This window comes from Chrysoperla carnea, chromosome 2 (genome assembly GCF_905475395.1).
Source record: "Chrysoperla carnea chromosome 2, inChrCarn1.1, whole genome shotgun sequence".
Lineage (NCBI taxonomy): Eukaryota > Metazoa > Arthropoda > Insecta > Neuroptera > Chrysopidae > Chrysoperla > Chrysoperla carnea.
Window position 1 is genome coordinate 22,978,947 of NC_058338.1, and position 20,808 is coordinate 22,999,754.

At 29.6% G+C, this 20,808-nt stretch overlaps 2 protein-coding genes across 2 annotated transcripts; both read left to right on the forward strand.

Moving 5' to 3' along the window:
* The first annotated feature begins 4,681 nt into the window (after window positions 1-4,681).
* Window positions 4,682-9,604, forward strand: LOC123291958 (translation initiation factor IF-2, mitochondrial). The gene is made up of 9 exons (XM_044872437.1): window positions 4,682-4,779; window positions 5,599-5,713; window positions 5,828-6,172; window positions 6,327-6,503; window positions 6,774-6,823; window positions 7,212-7,426; window positions 7,698-7,902; window positions 8,017-8,695; window positions 9,385-9,604. The coding sequence occupies exons 2-9, from the start codon at window positions 5,671-5,673 to the stop codon at window positions 9,555-9,557; spliced, it is 1,887 nt and encodes a 628-aa protein (XP_044728372.1). The 5' UTR covers window positions 4,682-4,779; window positions 5,599-5,670; the 3' UTR covers window positions 9,558-9,604.
* Window positions 9,605-10,702: 1,098 nt separating this feature from the next.
* LOC123292043 (WD repeat-containing protein 20) lies at window positions 10,703-18,532 on the forward strand. The gene is made up of 5 exons (XM_044872546.1): window positions 10,703-11,275; window positions 13,242-13,424; window positions 14,916-15,147; window positions 16,075-17,432; window positions 18,213-18,532. Exons 1-5 carry the CDS (start codon window positions 11,018-11,020, stop codon window positions 18,339-18,341), a joined length of 2,160 nt encoding a protein of 719 aa, XP_044728481.1. The 5' UTR covers window positions 10,703-11,017; the 3' UTR covers window positions 18,342-18,532.
* The last annotated feature ends 2,276 nt before the right edge of the window (window positions 18,533-20,808 follow it).

Below are 20,808 nucleotides of genomic sequence, written 5' to 3' on the forward strand. Positions count from 1 at the left end.
CTTTTAATTTAAAACAAAAAAAATTATTTTTTCTTATTTCGTTAATCTAAACATAATTTGAAAGTAATCGCAAATGCTAAAACAATTTGCAGGCACTATAATTCGAACTTTTTTCACAATCACACTTATGATAAAATTCGCTTGGTGGTAGTCCTAGAAGTGAAAACAGTTGCTGTCAGATACTCATAACATTCGTTATAATTTTTCAATGGAAATTATTTTTTATTCAGTTAAGTTTCAAATTTAAATAAAATTCTTCCTAATGCAATTTAAGAACATAAAAGGTGCAGTTAAAAAGGTAATAAAACAGATGCTATTGATAAATCATAACAAATATTGGCCTTGTTTGGCTGATAAAAGAACCTCGCGGAGCAAAATAAAGACCGCTTAATGTTATTTCAAGTTGTCAAAAGATTGATAATATTTGATATTTCATTATTGATTAATGAAGAATAAGATTCCAAGCTAATTTCGGTATAAATCCGACTGTGCAAAAGGCCTGTTGATCACCATCTCGAGGAAAATTCATTTTTTTTAACGCAAATTTATGTGGATCTAATCTTAATACGTATGTGATTATGGAGGCCTGTGTGATTTTTCATTATTGGTTAAATAAAATTATATAATTTGTGCTAAATATTAAAACCCTGCAGATGAATTTCATGAAAGGTCAAAATTTGGCGTAAAGAATTTTAAAACAAAATTTAAAGTTATTTAAATTTTAAATTAGGAGATACGTATTATGATGCAAAACCGCAGATAGGAAAATAAATTTACAATTAAGATTTCCCGGACCAAAAAAGCTATGATAAATAATAAAATTATATATTTTCTTTTCTTTTTTTTTTTTTTGTAATTTAAATAAGTCAATCTGAAAAAATAAAATATTACGAAAAATATATTGATTATGCAGTTAAATTAGTCGTTTTCCCTCAAAAACTAAACCAAGATAGAATATTTCCTACTTTTTTGTTTATTAAATTTTCTAGTCCTTTAAGTAAAATGAAAGCTTACTCTTAGTCTTTTTGCCCATCTATCAAAGCAAAAATGGTATATAATGAAGAGTACATTCTTACAAAATATAAAGTGCCAAAAAACATGAATCGCAGATAAGATATGAAATTCAAATAATAAACGTCTTTTAATTAATGTGACCATATTTTCGGTTTTATATTTACGTTCAATATCCTAAAATATAAAATTCAAAATTTTTTCTAGTGATGGAGAATTACAGTTTTGATAAAAAACTAATATTCGAAAGAATGTTATATTTCGAATCATTAAAAAAAATGAAAATTATTCACCATTTAGTTTCCATTGAATAGTACATTTAGAGTATTATTTTTAATGGAGGGGGATGTATGTATGCATTCTTCCTAGTATATATGTGCGTTGCGTTCCTACCTTCTGAAATGATGGGAAAGAACTACCTTAAAGAAAAATCTTTATATATTCAAAGAACCTCTATATTAGATGGTAAATAAATAGTCATACAATGAAAAATTTTACGTTTTTATTATTTAAAAATTTATTCATTTATCAAAAATGTAGGTAATGTTGGAGGTTGAGGCGGTTTTCTAAAAGATGGGTTTTTTATTAACCAACCTGTGTGATTATAACTGTCACATCGTTCATATTTATAATTTTCACTATGAATAGTTTGAATTATCCTCATTCCAAAAGCTCCAATAATCTAATTAAGTTACATTTACGGTTTAGTACAAATTTTAATAGCATTTATTATTTCAATCTTTCAAAACATAAAAAAGCAAAAGAAAACAATTTTTTTATTGAATTTTCTTTGGCCATTTTAGTTTTAAAATGGTAAGAGAGGTCGCCTATCAGCTTTAGTTTCTCATGATCAATTCATTCCTTATATGTTTAAAAAAAAGAAAAACAAATGTTTACCTGTAACAATATTAATCCAAAATATGCTATTGAGGCAAAGTATGTTAAATTTTCTGTTATATTTCGAATAATACTCAGACAACCTTCTTTGTATACAGTAAGCACCCCTTCATTTTGATCATAAAAGATATTGTATTGAGTTAATAATTGGGAATGTACGCAAGGGTACAAGATATCCATTCGACAACAGCTAAATGGTGTTCCATCGATAATGATATTACTCTCTCTAGAAAAAATAAATGATAGCTCCTTCCCTGATAGTCTATTAAACATTTTAGGGTAAGTACTTGAGAGGCCGTAAAAATCAATAAAACACTATTTTGTAATAGGATCTACGATACTACAACCAATTCAGACATTACGAAAGAGTGTTACAAAAATTTTATATAAAATCGGTTTTCAACTAGTCGTATTTACGTCTGTTTGCTAACTTTTTAAATAATCTTACAGGTCCATTTACACAGAGAACCAGCAGCAACATCAGTTCAGTAAAATATCTATTTCTTTAATATAGAAATGTCTGTGAACGTATGCATTGCTCTTATTAAGTTGTTCACTCATCATAACATTAGTTCCGATATTTGTTTTCACGGTATTGAACTGAAATGTGTAGAGAAGGGCCCTTAAAACTCATAGATTCACACCTTTTAAATTAAATGAGAAGAAACTAAGCAGAAACAACAGTTTCGAGCTGCTAACACAACTAACGACATTTTCTTGGACCCCTGGAATATTTTCGAAACGCTTTTCACACCTTTCATAGAAGATTGAAAAAGAAGCTCATGTTAAGAAACAATAAGATAAGCATATTCACAGACGGTTTAGTGATAAAAGTTGGAGCAGGAGAAAGTTTCATAAGGACTTAAAAATGGCTGCAGTGTGTTGTACGACTAAATCTTGGAAATGAGGCATCTAAATAATAATATTCAATAAATATATACGCAATATTCTGTCCTTCCGGTTGATACCAATCAACTTCAAACCAATCTTGAAAGGATGTACTTCCACAGCATTGGTATTTAATTTGCATTTTATCAATAATAATTTTCTTTTCAGTATCGTTTGCATAAGATTTCATTTCAATCTTCAATCCATCTTCCGTTAATCTTGTATTGATTTCATGTTTATAGAAATGAATCTATACAGCAATTAATAACGATAAACCGATAAAAAACAAATCGACCCAGTTAAATTTGATGCGTGTGTTCTGAAATTTGATTCAGATCACTACCAAGCAAAAGTTACTGTAGTAACGCGGCTTAGTAACCATTCATCTGATAGCATTTAAAATTTAGCAAGGATGCTGGATTGATTTCAGAACACATGCTTTGTGTGATTATCAATACAAATAAATTTTAGACAAATATTTTGTCCTTTCTCAATTTATGTACAGATTTTTAAATCAAAAATATTTCAAATTCAATAGAATATAAACTTATATTTATTGAACTAACCAGCAATAAACATTGTGCGCCTAGAATAAAAATTAAAATACCAGTACCAATGACATGAACCAGCATTAATTCATTAACTTTTTTATGCACAGTATTTGTTAAAGAGCATAATATAATTATAATAGCACAAAGATTAAAACAAAAACTTATGAATCCAGAACAGAATATAAACAGACAATAAATTGTACCATTTTGTTGATTTGATATTAAATTCACATATATACCAATTCTTTTGTATATTTCGTACGAACTTAAAATGATTATAGTGGAATACATAAACATGATTAGATTGTAACATAATAGAATAAATATCATGATTCGTATATGTTTCCAATTTAATACAAATTCATCTTTACAAAATCCCATTGCATATATGTATTTATTCAATATCCAAGTTAATATTTTATGTTCGGATTCAATATCCAAGTTAAAATTTTTTAAAGTGAAGTGTCATTTATCTTTTAAGCCGTCTATTGATAAATGGTAAGTAACCTGGTAGTCTAAATTGGAACTACTGAAAACGGGTCCACTTCCTGTTTTAATTAGTATGAGTTATTATTATCGTCAGTTGACGGAATATATCTTCCTTCTACAAGTATTCCCATCTGGCAGTCTAAATTGGAACTACTGATAACGAGTTAACTTCTTGCTTTAATTAGTACAAATTATTATCACCAGTTGGCGGAAATGCAATTCCCAGTTATCAATTAAGATTGAAAAATGCAGCAGAGCTCAATCGATTATTTATTATTTGTAAATTTAAAATTAATTTACGATTATTTGTTCGTAAATCGTCCCACCCCACGCCATATTCAATAAAACTTAATCCTGTTCCATAGAATAACAGGAGTGCCGATTACCACCCTCCACGGATATCCGTGCCTATAATTTTAGACTCGGATCCACGAGTTGGCCATACCTTGTGGAAGCCATGGTGGTAGCTTCCACTCTGATTCTTAATGGCACAGATATTCGAGGCGGGTGGCAATAGCAGCACTCTAGAATAATATTGGTCTGTGCCCATGCTTTAACTAATATAACCTATAGATGTCGGCGTTTAAAATGCATGACACTTTAATAATTTAAAATAATTAATTATGAATTGAACTGAAAAATAATATAATTATTATCAACTTACAAAACGATTATTTATAAAATATAGTTTCATACAAATTCATTATTTACCATGGCATTTTCAGTATTACGTCATAATTTTAAAAGGCATGTATCTTATTTTTTTTTAAAATTAAGTATGTAAATTTAAATTTTTGTGTTAATGCCTTATGATTGTTACAGATTTGCATTTAATTATATAAAATATGAAGTGCAGAATTGTAGGTCAATTCATATAAATCAATCAAATTTGTTGTATTTAACATCATTCCTTAACAAACGACGAAAAACGGCTGAAGAAAGGGTAGGTATTTTATAAACTTGATATTTTACTAGCACCTCTAGTGTTACCATCTGGAAAAGGAGGACAAGGGTTCATCTCATTTGGTCTTTTCAATTTCTATCGATACCGCGTTGAGGTTTCCCCTAGGTCTCCCACATTACTTATACGTGCAAAATCTATATTCATAGCACAGTGTCCGAGTTATGTTCAGGACACCGTAACATTTTGCAACCATTCTTTAGTCTGTATTCAAATTATAAATCAACAAGTGAAAACAAACAATTGACTGAGTTAGTTGTTGAAATACCATGCCAGACATTGTTTATTACTCGATCACATTACACATTCACTTACATGTCACACATACGTAACTGATATCCCCATATAATACAGTGATGTTTACGAAAAAATGTTTCAAACAAAAGTTGTTTATTTTTTGATAAGGAAGATTTTATACATTTAAACTTTTGTTCTATCTCTAACGGTTTACAAAACTCCTACTCAATCGAGACCCAATTGACCTATGTTGCTCATTTGACTCGAACTTGACCTCACTTTTTACGTCCTGAGTACGCTGTAAAAATTTCAGCTTGATATCATTTTTCGTTTTTGAGTTATCGTGTTGGCAGACAGACGGACAGACAACCGAAAATGGACTAATTAGGTGATTTTATAAACGTCTATACCAAAATTTTGTGCATTAATATTTTAAGCGTTACAAACTTGGGACTAAACATAGTATACATATATTACATATATGCATGGTATAAATATTCCTTAAATCTGTTTGGGTAAATGCTATTCTTTAAAACTGTTAATTATATGAAAATTTTATTTTAGAAAGCTCCTAGAATTATAGAATATTCACCAAAATCAAAACGTACAGAAAATGTTGTAGGGGTATGGAGAAATATGACAGTGGCGGAGTTAGCTTCTGTTATGAATAAGAGTATAGGTTTGTATGAAGAATTGAAAATTTAGCCTTGATATAAACGAGAAAAGTTATAAAAATGCATCAAAGCTGAGCGATTCTTGGAACATTAATTCCAAATTTTGTTTGATTCTTTAGATCACGTGTTTGATGTAATGGTTCACGTTGACAACACAAATCATTTAAGACAACCAGAATCAGTAATTGACAATCCACAAACTGTTTACGAAATACTAAAAAAGTCTGGATTCCGCTATAAAATTGTTTCACCACCAGATGAAACAGAAAATCATCGTTCTGAAGAAAATATTGACGTAACACGTCAACCACCAAATCCAAAAAATTTAGTTCGAAGAAGTCCAGTTGTAACTATTATGGGGCATGTAGATCATGGTAAAACCACATTATTAGATTCATTACGAAATACATCTGTTGTATCGACTGAATTTGGCGGTATTACTCAACATATTGGTGCATTTTCAGGTAAATTTCAACCTAGCTAGTTAGCAAGCTTTGTCCCGTGATCATATTGTCACTAAATGAAGACGTCATACAATGAAATAAAAAATATCCACGTCTCAATAATTCCAATAGTTTTTGCGTGATTTAATTCTACTATGGTCATTTTTATTTTCAGTACAATTAAAATCTGGTGACAAGATTACGTTTCTGGATACACCAGGTCATGCAGCATTTAGTGCAATGCGTAATCGTGGAGCACATGTTACTGATTTAGTAGTGTTGGTGGTAGCAGCCGATGACGGTGTTATGACACAAACAATTGAATCAATTAAAATGGCTAAAAATGCTAATGGTAATTTCTTTTTTAAGTAATTTTTTAAGGTGTACTAAAGAAGCCTTTCTCATGTTATTATTTTGAAAAACGTTTTTTTCGAAAACTATTCTATGAATTTTCTTCTTTTAACCAAGTATAAAGGACTGACTCACGCATACCAGTGTCAATACTTTGAAAGGTGGCACTGTTCATCATAGAAAAATGCTAATTTTTTAATTATTTTAGAAAAAGAATTTAGAAAGTTTATTTTATTTTAATAAATATTAACAAATTTTAATTTTCTTTTAGTTCCAATTTTGGTTGCTATTAACAAAATTGATAAGCCTGGGGCAGACATTGTACGGTTTGTAGAATAACATAAAAAAATATACCTAGTTCACTCAGAGGATTTTTCCGCTTCGATCAGATTCCTCCATTAAAATAATTTTGTTAATTGATACTTCGTGAAATATTCGATAATGTCTCGAAGTTTTAGATACTCTACTTTATATATTATTACTGTTTTATACACAAAAATATAATGTCATGTAAAAGATTATGAATACACAAATGTTTGGATCGGGGAAATTTTATTTCCTTAACAAGAAAAGTAGTTTTTATCAGTGAAGAGACCATAGAAATTAATTAATTAACTTATCCTTCTACCATAAGAAAACGAGGACAATCTTCCAGTGAACGAGGTATAATTATAAAATAATATAACTCGAAATAAATAATTAATTTTAGGACCGAACAAAAAAAATGCTAATGCAACATGGAATTCAAGTGGAAGATTTTGGAGGTGACGTTCAAGCAATTCCTATATCAGCTTTAAAAGGAACTAACTTAGATACTTTAACTGAAGCAATAGTTTTACAAGCCGATATTATGGATCTTAAGGGCGATCCAAAAAGTTCCGCTGCAGGTGTTATTATTGAAAGCAAAACTGATCCCCGAAGAGGGTAATACATTATAATATTTATAATTTTCTTGATAGTTCAATTTCTCCAAAAACATTTCAAAATTATTAAGTTTATTTTGAATAAAGTTTGATCTTATCCTGTAAATGTCAATTTTAAGAAAAGAAATAATTATTAGATCCCTGTTTATACGTAATAATATATATGTCCTAAAACTTGGCCATAGTATATACATGAAAAAAACACGTAAATAGGGTAAATGATTCTCGGCGCTGCATGAATTTTAATTAATTTTGTTTGTTTGTTTATATAGAAAATTGTCAACATCGATTGTTCAGCAAGGAACACTACGAAAAGGAACAGTACTTGTAGCAGGATGTGCTTGGGCTAAAGTGCGTGCAATGTTTAATCATGATGGTCAACCAGTGAATGAAGCACCACCCTCAATGCCAGTTGAAATTCTTGGCTGGCGAGAATTGCCATCTGCAGGTGATGAAATGTTAGAAGTTGAAAGTGAGGTAAAAAAATAGATGTATACGAAAATTTGATTATTTAAAGACAGACATTTCGTCTTTAAATAATCAAAGTTCAGTTGTTCTATGAAATATAAGAAATGATAATTTTTATTCTAGAAACATGCGCATCAAGTGATTAAGTACCGAGAAAGTAAAAAACTGGAAGAAAAACAATTGGCGGACGCTGTAATTGTTCAACAAAAAACGAATGAGCATTTAACAGCATATCGAGCACAATTAGAGCACAAACGTCGTATGGGTAAATTTCGTTTAAAACCCACAGGACCTAGACAAAAAGAGATCCAAGATGAAGATACTAGTATACCTAGAGTTAATATAATTGTGAAAGGAGATGTGGATGGTAGCGTCGAAGCAATCTTAGATGTAATAGAAACATACGATTGTCATAACATGTGTAAATTAGATCTAGTACATTATGGAGTTGGTAATATTACTGAAACTGATTTAGAACTTGGTGAAACATTTGATGCGATCATTTATGGATTTAATGTTGATTGTCCAACAAGTATATTACAAATTGCCAAAGAGAAGAATATATTATTTAAAAGACATAATGTTATTTATAAATTAATTGATGATTTAAAAGAAGCGATGAGTTCAAAATTAAAACCAAAAGATCAAGAGGAAATTGTAGGCGAAGCAAATGTTTTACAACAATTTATAATTACTGAAGGTAAAAAAAAGATACCAGTTGCTGGATGTCGATGTACAAAAGGTGTATTAAAAAAATCTGGATTGTATCGATTAATTCGTGGAAATGAAGTTATTCATGAAGGTATACTTAGTTTGATGATATTTTTCTCATCTTAAGGCAAATTATTATCTGTTGAGTATAAAATATACCGGGTGTTCGATTTAATCTCTGAATATTTATTTCACAATCATCAGATCTGTTATTAATAGATGTTAAAAAATAAGAGGGAGTTTTTAAAATAGGAAATTTAGATTAAAGTTTGAGGAATTTGATATTCTACAAAGTTCAATGGGTTCCTAACACCAAGGGATCCTCTGTACCCTCCTTCAGAACAACTCGTCACCCAGAGGCGAAGCGTCTCTGAATGAAAAGTCCCACTTGACGCAGATGAAGCTACAAAATTATGTTGAGGTCTGAGACAGCGCAAAAAGTTCACAGCTAATCTGCTGGAATTGCTCCGTGGATCGATGGGTCCAGAGTTTTGAATTGAAAGAATCTATTACTCCATACAGGTTTCTGCAGGTCCAAATAACATGTATGGGCTTCATCGTCTTGTATTTAAGCCCTGCAAGTAGGATTATCTTAAATATCCCAAGCTATGAAGGTGGTAGTGTACCCACTACGCTTCTCAATCGCATTCTAGTCAGTGTCAACCGAACACAATCAAATAATGACCTAGCTGTTGTTATGTGTGCTTAGCTTATCTTAGCCACTCCTCGATACAACATTGTAACATTATTAGTATTTTTCATACTGGTTTTTTTTCACAGGCACTTTGGATTCGATGCGTCATCTAAAAAATGAAGTAGACACAATTAAAAATGATACGGAATGTGGTTTACAATTAAAAGATAAGACAATTGAATTTAAACCAGGTGATACTTTGGTTTGTTACAAAATAAATCATGTACCTCAAAAAATTGCTTGGGATCCGGGATTCTAATACACTGTATATCGATTTTTTTTGTAAATAAATTTTTTATAATTATATTTTGATATTATTTATTATAACTTCTTTTCTTATAAAATTTAGAGGCTTAAGATCCATTGATTCCAAAAATATTTTTTGACCAGTATATCTCAGAAGTCCGTAACCAATTTTTAAAAACGCCCATCGTTGAAAGTAAGTCACAAAAAAATTTTTCAAGCTAGGGTTGTTCGGATCAAAGGGGAGCATCTCATATTAAGCAACATGAACTAGATCTCGTTTTCGTCACTGGTAAAAGTTAGAGGTCCACTTATTAGAAAGATTTTCTTTATAAAAACGAATATATTTGTTCAAAACATTTTTTGAAATATGAACTTTTTAATCAGGGTAAAAATCAAAACAGCTTTTGGAAAGTTTCAAGTTTAAATCCCGACACATTAAAAAAAAAAAAAAAAAAAAAAAAACAAAAAAAAACATTTTATTCCGCCATGAAATATTCTCTTAGTGATAGCCCTGTATTTAGAGATTTTAACTAATTGATTTTCAATTCTTTCCAGTCTCTTAATTAATTCAATTAAATCCGAAAATATCCTAATTAAAAGTTTGTACTAGTATGCAATTCTATTAATATTCCTACAAACTTTGATTCTGAATAAATAGGGTTTAATCGATAAAAACTATAATTTTATTTTCCAATTAATCTCTATATTGATGCTTATTCAAATGGAAATGATTCAAGTATCCACATTCAATTCAAACCTGTTGTATTCAATAATCAGACTAAATTGGAATGGTAATGAATAAAATGCGAAATGGATATAGAAGTTAAATTTGAAATTTTATAGGAATTGTTTTTGCGTTATTAAATATCTTGGAAACTATTTCTAGGAAACAAATTTAAATATCACTTTAAGATATTTTTTAGCTTTTATATTTATTCAAGCATACATGTTATAATTAAAACAATATAATCCGAATATTTGAAATGTTTTATTAATTCCTCAAATAATGTTGATTTTAAAATGTAAAAGCAAATTTAAAAATAGCGCTGAATGTCATATGTCTTGTAAAATACACACATGCGTATTAGGCAATCGTTGATACAAGAAAACACATACCTTTCATTATAGGTGAATCTTACGTAAACTATTAAACGAAAAAGAAGGAAAAGTTTCGATTGTCTCTAATTACATGAAATAAAATGAAAGGATCTATCACATTTGATAAAATTTACACTTTTTTTGTGATGATTTTTTGACAAATAAATAGAAATTAAAGTATTTATAGATATGTCAATATAACTAGTGTATTCATCCTTTATGGCAACCTCAACTCAACAAAATCAGTGCATTAAAATCGGAAATAAAAAATTATGTGAGTGGTACTGGTTTAGTGATAACCAACTAATACAATAATGATTGTACGATGTAAATTAGTAACCGCCCCATGAAGTATTTTATTAATTACTTAAAAAAATGGCCGTACAAATGGATACGGGTGGAAAAGATGATGTGAAAACACAATTTTCAACAAGGGAGGGTATTTACAGATTGATGACTTTGTCGGAATATTCCCGTCCAAGTCGTGGCGGATATCCCAACAATCAAGGCTCCAGTGGTGCACAAGTCCGTGTTTCGTTTGTTACAATGCCAGATCCGTCCGGTAACGGCGATAAAATATGTTTTAATTATGGTAAAGAGTTGTATGTTTATGTTTATAAAGGCATTAAAAAAGTAAGTTCAGCCTTCATTTTCATATGAATTGAATACATTTTTTTTAACTTTTGTAATTATTCAAATAACTAAACTTATATTTCAACTAGATTAATTGATGAAGTAAAAATAATTTAAAATACTACACTTCAGTTTTCGGTTTTTTATTTTACGTGTAATTATTTAGTTTGAACGTTTTTCTCTTCGAATGAAGCAAAGGAAAGAAAAATTTCTTATCGAATGATTGATTTATTTCAGTTTTAAAGGGCATAATATTTAGTGCAGCTTATGTCTATTTAAGATTGAGAAAAGGTTATACGATCATAGTTTTTATACCATGTATATATGAAATATGCAAGGTATATTAAGTTTAGTCCCAAGTTTGTTATGCATAAAAATATTGATGCTACGAAAAAAATTTTGGTTTAGTTGTTCTAGAATCACCTAATTAGTCCATTTCCGTATGTATGTCTGTCTGTCTGTCGTCTGTCCGTCTGCCATCACGATTACTCAAAAACGAAAAAAGATATCAATCTGAAATTTTTATAGTGTGCTTAAGACGTAAAAAGTGAGGTCGAGTTCGTAAATGAGCAACATAGGTCAATTGTGTCTCGTAAATTTTGCAAACCGTTAGAGATAGAACAAATGTTTAAATGTAAAAAATGTTCCTTATAAAAAAATAAACAATTTTTGTTTGAAACATTTTCTTGTAAACATCACTGTTTACCCACGAGGGCGCTAATTAAGTGCAAATTTTGTAGTATGTATTAAAATGGGAATATCAGTTATGTGTGTGTGGCTAAATAAGAATGGAAATCTTTCTTTATTTACGTGACGTCAAAAAACAAAACTGTCTTTACATGGTATTTCAACAATTAACTCATTCAATTGTTTGTTTTCACTTGTTCTTAAGTTAACATTCCTTCAAGAAATTAGTATAGTCTTGACAGTTCAAGACATTAGTATAGTCTTTTAAAATTTGATTAAATTCTATAAACTTATTTCATTAAGCGTTCTTTTAAGCCGGACAGTGGCAAATTTACCAAAAAGCTAATCAAGATGCATCAAGTATAAATTCTATATTTATTTATCGGAATAGAATAGGAGCCGGATTTGTAAATTGCCATCTAATAGTTTTCATGAAGTGATTCAAAAATACGTATTTCTTACTATGAATTTATTTCAAAATCTGAAAATAATAGAAAGTTGTTTGAAAGATAGATATAAATTTTTAAAGAAGCATAAAACTTAAGAAATATTTATGCATTGTTTTAAAGGAATTTTTTTCCTTATATTTTTACGAATTTTACCAAAAATTGAGTTGATGGCTAAAAAAAAGTCATTGTTTTCTTGAATGACGGACGCAGGCAATCAGGCATAATAATTTTATAGAAAGCGTTTTGTATAATAAATGTATAACGTTTAATAAGAACATATACTTACTTTTTTCGATCAGGTTTTTTATACGATTTAATTGCTATCGCTAGTTAAAAGCTTCGATTAAAGTCTGAACTCCGAAATAGGATAAGACTGATATATCACTCTATAACTAAATTAAAGTAATAAATGCCATGATGATTTTAAAGGTGTGGTAAAGTTAAAAAATTTTGGGGGCGCTGAAAAATAATTGTTTCTTGAAGTGGGTGGTTTACGAAATAAATTTGAGAATCTCTGCTCTAAATTAACAAAACTTGCTCTTATGCTCGTAATTATTAATGCCAGAAAAGAATCCATTATTTCTATTTAATCAAACTATCTTAAGAGCCCCCCTCCCCCATTTGATGGATTCAAAAATCGATTTATAGTTGTTGTGTAAATTGATTCCATTAAGTGAATGCAACAACTTTTGAAAGCTTTGAATTAAACATTTAATTTTAGTAGCATGTATAGATTAACTAAATATAGGTTTATTATTTGAATAACTATAGTTCAATTCAAAACCAACAAAAATTAATTTTTTAATTAAATATTTTTATATATTTTATAGGCAGTAGACCAAAATAAGCCTATTGACAAGAAGATGTACAAGGGAACAAACCCTACATGTCATGATTTCAATTCTGTTACAATGACTACCGATAGTGTATCATTGTTAATTGGATTTTCAACTGGTCAAATACAACTAATTGATCCTATGAAAAAAGAATTAAGTAAACTGTTTAATGAAGATGTAAGTTAACGATTTTTTTTTAAATAATGTAGATTTTGTTGGTTTTTTGCTCAAATTGCAACCATGTACATAAAATAATGAATACGGTATATGTATATACTAGCTTTTAACTACCCGCGTCGCTGGTAGTTCAATTTTTTAAGTACGAAGATATTGTGTTATAATCTTAACTTCATTTCCCGTCAACATGGCCCATGTACATAAAATAATGAATACGGTATATGTATATACTAGCTTTTAACTACCCGCGTCGCTGGTAGTTCAATTTTTTAAGTACGAAGATATTGTGTTATAATCTTAACTTCATTTCCCGTCAACATGGCCCTTTGTTCACAGTTTCGTTGGTTTTAATTTTTTTGTGTGGAATTCTAATTTTTTTGATAATAGCCCATGGTATAATCTCGCTGATAGTGCGTGAAATAAATTTTAAAATCTCCACCTCAAGAGTTAAAAAATTCTTCCTTAGTCTTTCCTATAGTGTCAAAGAAACCCACATACCAATTTTCACGGCCCTAGCCGCAAGGTTTTGGCTATTCATTGATTATGTCAATCGGTCAATTTCTTTTTATATGCATAGAACAACAACATTTTCCCACCCGCTTCACTGGACGTGTGCAGATAGGTATTATAAGAAACTGGAGTAACTTTCTCTCCTTTTTACTAAACGACGCCGTTAAACTAGCTGTCTGATCGATATTAAGCCATTCAATTAAACAACTAGGGCAAATGATTTAGATAGATAACACTTAACTACTTGCCTAGCCTAGCCATTTAAATTTAGTTCCACTTCTGTCACCTGGCGCTGAAACCCACACACAGTCAATATGGCGCCGGGAAGCAACAATATTATTAATGTTTCCTCAATGGGAGAGTGTGGTGACAAAAAGTTGGAACTAAGTATGGTACTATTAGAAAGTGATTTTCACGGCAAGAGTTTCAGATACAAATTATGGTGGTAAAAGCTATTTGGTTTTTTCTTTGAGGTAGTCTTTTTTGGGCTATTGTGATCATTGGTTATTAATTTCTTGGGTTATTATTGTTGAGGTTATTTTTGAAAATATTGTTTTTGGCCCCAGGTCTATTACCGCCTTCAACCTTCTACACAAGAAAAACTTTAAAAACTATTAATGATATTTTGTAAAAAAATAGTTGTTTTAATTATTTTTGTTAATCTCCTAATGTGTTCACTGGTGTAAAAATATAATGGCTGAAATTATGTGCAAATTTTTTTTAATAATATCAAAATCATCCTGTATAAAAGTAAAAATGGGATCGAACAATAAATTGAATTATTATAAATTGTCCTATTTACTTAAAATTACGATTACATTTTATTCATACTATATTTTGTTATCAAATAAAATTTTATCAAAAAGTAAACATTATGGATATTTGAACTATAATCTTAAATTACAAAAAAAAAAAAGAAACTGTTTATGATAAAAATATTCAAATGAAAATCTAATAATTTTAAAATTGTTTATGTTACAGCGTTTAATTGATAAAACAAAAGTAACATGTATACATTGGGTACCTGGTTCAACAAATCTATTCCTTGTATCACATGCCTCAGGTCAACTGTATGTTTACAATGAAGAATTAATGTGTGGTACAACACCACCAAATTATCAACCATTTAAACAGGGTGATGGGTACGCGATTCATACATGTAAAACAAAATCAACGCGAAATCCTTTATACCGATGGGTGATTGGTAATGAAGGTTTGTATCTAACATCTACCAGTGGTCGTTGCTTAAATTAGTATTAGAACATGTTTTAAAAATACATAGTTCAATTTGAAATATATTTTGATAATAATTATCCATTTAAAATTACACTTAATTTTATTACTCTTGGATTTATTATGGCGTTATGGCAGTTTCGAGATTTTAAATTTCAAATTTAAGAGAAGCGGTACATTTTTAGACCTTGAGACTATTTTTCGTCATTAGCCAGCACGATAAACTTGAAAATGAGGGATAAATAATGGAATTTAGTAAAGAAATAATGATGATATCGCCCTGTGACAGAAAAACAGGCTGGAGAAATAATAAGATCATGTATAGTGATAATAAGATCTATACTATGTATATGGGGTGCCGCTTTATTAATTCCATTAAAAGTTATTCCAATACTCCAGAAAATTACTGTTAAAATTCCAGTATTCTGACTGATTGTCGTCAACTCTGTGCTATGAAAAAATCTGTCATATTGTTCAAACCAACCGCGTAAAAGCAATTTAATTTTACTAGAAATGATTAAATGGCTTTTCTCCGTGTATGTGAGATTATAACAAATACTACTATTACTAATTTAAATACTTGTGATGGACTGGTGTAGTGTATGATGTATGCATGAAGGAGTTGCTGTCAACCTCTCAAAAAAAACCTATCATTCTGTTTGGGAAAAAAGATTCCTCTTTTTATTTATTATAAGTTAACCTATTGAAAAATTGAATGCATTTTAATTTAACCTACAACATTTTTGATAGTCGAAAAATTTGATGATATCAGCACCAGTTTTAGCAATTTTAACAGCATATTTTAAACTTGATAAATTAAGGACTGCATGATAAAAATTTAAACTAGATTTTTTAAACTTTCACAATTTAAGAATAGAAAACATTAACATCAATTTAAACGTTTCAGGTTGTTGTATAAATGAGTTTGCATTTTCGCCATGTGGTACGAATTTAGCTGTTGTGTCTCAAGATGGTTTCCTGCGTGTATTTCATTACGATACAATGGAATTGATTGGTATGGCGCGATCATATTTTGGCGGTTTTCTCTGTGTATGTTGGTCACCAGATGGACGATACATTGTTGTCGGCGGTGAAGATGATTTAGTTACAGTTTGGTCATTCCATGAACGACGTGTAGTTGCTCGAGGTCAAGGACATCGATCATGGGTATCAGTTGTTGCATTTGATCCATTTACAACATCATTCAGTGAACCGGATTGTCATGATTTCTCTGGTAGTGATGATGAAAGCCAACAAACGATTATCAGTCGTAACACATACGAACGTAATTTTAACAAACCGTTATCGAATCGCAATAGTACAGGATCCGATTGTAATAATCGTGTATCAACATCAGCAGTTGGAACATGTTATAGACTAGGTTCTGTTAGTCAGGATACACAAATCTGTTTATGGGATATTACTGAAGATGTTCTTCGACAGCCGTTATGTTTAAATAAAAATCGTACAAGTGTTTTAGGTTCAGGTAATTTTACTGGTTCTGGAACATTTGTTAGTGGCAATGGACACAAAATAGGTGATGGAACGTCGACTAGTAGTGATCCAGTGACAACTAGTAAACCATCAACTATAAAAACAACCATAAATAAAGTGGGTCTTAAAAGTGATAGTAAAATAAGTAACATTAGTGTAAATCATGCCGATAGTAATAGTAAAAAAGTTCTGAACTCAAAGAGTAATAATGTGAATATCAGTTTATCAAATTCTGTATCACCAACTGTAACCAATTGTAAAGATAATGGTCAAACAAACACAACAACTGGAACGAACGAAGTGCAAATTGGTAATAATATTCATGGAAGTCCTTCAGTATCTGTCAGTAATACCGTAACAACAGTTAATTCATTTACACAACGAATAACAACCGGACTGGGATTTGGCGATAAAAAATCAGATAGTTCACATAAACGTAATTTTAGTTTAGGTTCAAAAGGTGCCAGTAATTCCAGTGATTTAAAAACCAATACAGTGACATTAAGGACTAAAAATTTAACGGATGTAAATAAGCGCGATAATGACAAAGTGAATACGTCAAATAGTATGGATAAGTCATCAATATGTGATCCACTTAGGTTAATTGGTACGCCGGCATGTCCCCGTTTTGATGAATGTCCCGTCCTAGAACCATTAATTTGTAAGAAAATCGCTCAAGAGCGTCTTACAACATTAGTATTTCGTGAAGACTGTTTTGTCACAGCTTGCCAAGAAGGAATTGTTTATACATGGGCACGACCTGGTAGTGCGGTAAGAGATATTCAATTTTTTAATATTTAAATATACTTAATTCATTGAAAGGTTAGTCGTTTTTTGTTCGCTCTAATGAGTAGAGTAAATTAAGAGACGGATATTGATTTATTCAATTATTGAAGGTGGTACAGTTCTATTTCAAAATAAACCAAGTCTAACTATTAGCTATTTTTAATATAAATTAAGTTCCGACTAATTATTAACTAAAAATAATAAATATATAAATAAATGAAATAATTTTACAGAATTATATTAAATTAATTATTAAAATGATATACAGAGATCTCTATATACAGGGTTGTTCAGCAAGATGTTATCAGCTTAGAGAAAAGGCTTAATTTTTTTTTTATATATGTAGTTGGGCTAAGCCTAAATTAATCCTGAAAATTTTAGGAGAGTTTCCCGATTATTTAAATAAATAAAGGACTTCAAAAGTAGGCATATTTAACATTGGTCTTATGGGAAAACGGTAGATGGATGATATGTTTTCATAGTAAATTCATAATAAAAGTTGGAAATAAGGTACAAATAATTTCAACTACTAGTCTAAACTTTCCTCGCTTAACACTAAATGAAGAGAATGGCTGCTATATATATTTTGCAACTATATCTCTTTGTGCAAAATAACAAAATAGAAAAAGAAGGGTTTATACTTTACAGGCTTAAAACTCAAAATTTAGGATTTCTCAGTTAATAGCAGCTAAATTATTTATTCCTTCATGTTAAAGTAAGCAAAAGCTAGGTCCTCCGTTATTAAAGGCTATAATTTTCTTTTAGGGAATGCCTGGTGGTGGTGGATTGAATAATACATCCACAACAATAACAGCTGCAATTGGAACAAGTGCGGGAGGGAGTGGTGGAGCAGGCGGCGTAAGTGGTGGTAATAATAGTGGCACTGTCGTATAGCAGGCATCATCTCAATTAAAAACGAATTATGTATTGTTATTGTAACGTTAAACGTTCCTCTCGTACCATATGTACCTATTATATTAATTATTATTATTATAAATAATATGATAATTGAGACGCTAGATAAAGTAATGCCTTTGCGAACACACACACAAACATAAACAGCATAAGTACATAAATCATTCACAATCTAAATTACATAAGAAGCATAAGTAAATTAATTACATAACAAATATATTAACTAACTTATTATGACATATATTTACTATTAATTAATTGGAAAATATTTATTAAATAATATTTAAATGGAAATTCATATAGCTTTTATTTGAAAGAAAAAAAGTGTACATAAAATTTAAAAAAAAAAATTGAATAAAAATTCATTGCAAATTTTTACATGAAATATATTTATTTTGACATTGTCAGAGTTCTATCAAACCAAAGTAGCACTGAGCTGCACCATGGATATAGGAATATTTTAAAAGGAATGGAGTATAACCGAGTGGGGTGAGTCTCTCTCATATTGGCTGTTAACTAGGCGCATGCTGAAAGTATGCTCAAAGCCTTCTTTAAGTGTTTTTGATTCGTTTGTAAATCTACACTCTCTTTTGCTCGGTGCCACTTTGGTTTGATAGAACTAACAGCAGCGTCGGACCTAGGATCAAATTTTTGAAAACATCAAGGACTGAATTGAGCGGAAGGTTTTTTGGCTTAATTTTCATTATTTGTCTTTTCAGGCTTCGTTATGAATATAAATTATTAAAAGGTTTAATATTAATTTTATCGAAGTCAATTCGTAAGCAGAATTGTAAACCACAATCGCAAATATTCTTATAAATTTATCTTATTGGGAACTACCTTAATTAGTTTTCAACAATTGACCAAATTTTTAGTCTATGTTTTGAGTTTTAGTTTCAAAAATACAATTTTTAAAACATTTCGACTATAAAATGTAAAGAGTTTCTACGAAAACCATATAAATTAATCAAAAAAATTGATATGTTTGTTCCAATAAATGAAAATAACTCGAGCAAACAAAAATTTCTTGATTAGAATAAGTAGTAAAAAAATTTTCTCATACTGGCGCTACATTATAAATGTTTAAAATCTAAACAAAAATATTTAAAATTGAAACTGAATGGAACAAAATAACGACTTACTTCGCTATTTTGTTGTTTCATTAATACTTACTTTCACGATGGCGTATGATGAGATCGTTGGTATCTAACTAAAACTTAAGAACAACTATTTTATATAAATAATTTATGCATACTGGACTAGCTTATGAAAAATCATTTAATTATTTGATTTCGATTCCTTTTATCGGATGTTTTGACAGTTGATATTCGTAAGAGAGAAGACGAAATTTTCTTTTCCTCATCACCATCATACTATCAAAACATACAGTATTAATAATCGACTCATATAAATTTGACATTACTTTATCTTGCTAATCGAATTTTTTTAGTGTTTTCGCGATACACTCTAAACGCGCGTAGAAATATAATATAGAACTTTTTATTAAAACAAAAAAACAAAATTTTAACTTTTATTTTTTATATTGCACTTGATTGATTTTCTTTACAGACATGATTTTCTTTTCTATATTGGAGTATTTTTCTATTAGAGTACTACCAATTAATATAGTTCTTTGATAATTATTGATTTTGTGTAATATATATAGATGTAAAAAAAATGAAATCAAGTATTAATTAATATATTCCAGAAGAATTCAAGAGTTTTTCGTCTCAGATTTATTAGTCAAATTTTACTTATAAATATTTTTTTTAATATTTCTTTTTATTTGTAAGTAGGCAACTATTTTTTTTTTATTTATTTCATATATAAAAATGGGCCAGATTATAGGAGAGGACAAAAATGACCTTTTTTATTGGCTACAATGGAGTCATTATTAAAGGAGTACTAAATAAATTTATGTAAATCCGGTTCTATTATAATACAGATATTTGATATTCTATTTTACGGATATTTGATAAAACTTTCCACATTTGAGGATTATCTAAATTCGTATTTCTTGTAAACTTTTTAGACATTTTTTGCTCTGTAAATTTTTCCCACAGTCAATTTTCGAACAAGTCATTTATAACGAGCTTTTAACCTGAATACCACGGAGATAAATAGGTGGGATAATTTCTGTAGTGTTTCCTTTTCTTTTGCCTTTATACCAGGGCTGTTGCTTTCTATAAGTCAATAAAAGATCAATTGAACTAGTTGTATATAATTTTAAATCCATCAATAGCTGATCGGATGCGCTAAAATTTTATAAAGAATAAACCACGGGCTATTCCAACTTTCATCACTCAGTTAATTTCCAGAAAAACAGCAAATATTTCTAGCTATTTAGCATCAGAAATGTTCTTGTCGATTCCGTAAAAATGTAGTATTGTATGTCCGTCATTATAAATGAGAATGACCCAAAGTGAAGTGATAGATCTAAGAAATA

What these genes read in the sequence shown, in the direction of transcription:
- LOC123292043 (XM_044872546.1), top strand. Translation starts at nt 11,018, where the DNA reads ATGGCCGTACAAATGGATACGGGTGGAAAAGATGATGTGAAAACACAA. An exon ending in GTAAACTGTTTAATGAAGAT is followed by an intron (nt 13,425 to 14,915) that starts GTAAGTTAACGA and finishes TTTATGTTACAG; the next exon opens with CGTTTAATTGATAAAACAAA. An exon ending in ATGGGTGATTGGTAATGAAG is followed by an intron (nt 15,148 to 16,074) that starts GTTTGTATCTAA and finishes TAAACGTTTCAG; the next exon opens with GTTGTTGTATAAATGAGTTT.
- LOC123291958 (XM_044872437.1), top strand. Translation starts at nt 5,671, where the DNA reads ATGACAGTGGCGGAGTTAGCTTCTGTTATGAATAAGAGTATAG. An exon ending in ACATATTGGTGCATTTTCAG is followed by an intron (nt 6,173 to 6,326) that starts GTAAATTTCAAC and finishes TTTTATTTTCAG; the next exon opens with TACAATTAAAATCTGGTGAC. An exon ending in TGTTAGAAGTTGAAAGTGAG is followed by an intron (nt 7,903 to 8,016) that starts GTAAAAAAATAG and finishes TTTTTATTCTAG; the next exon opens with AAACATGCGCATCAAGTGAT.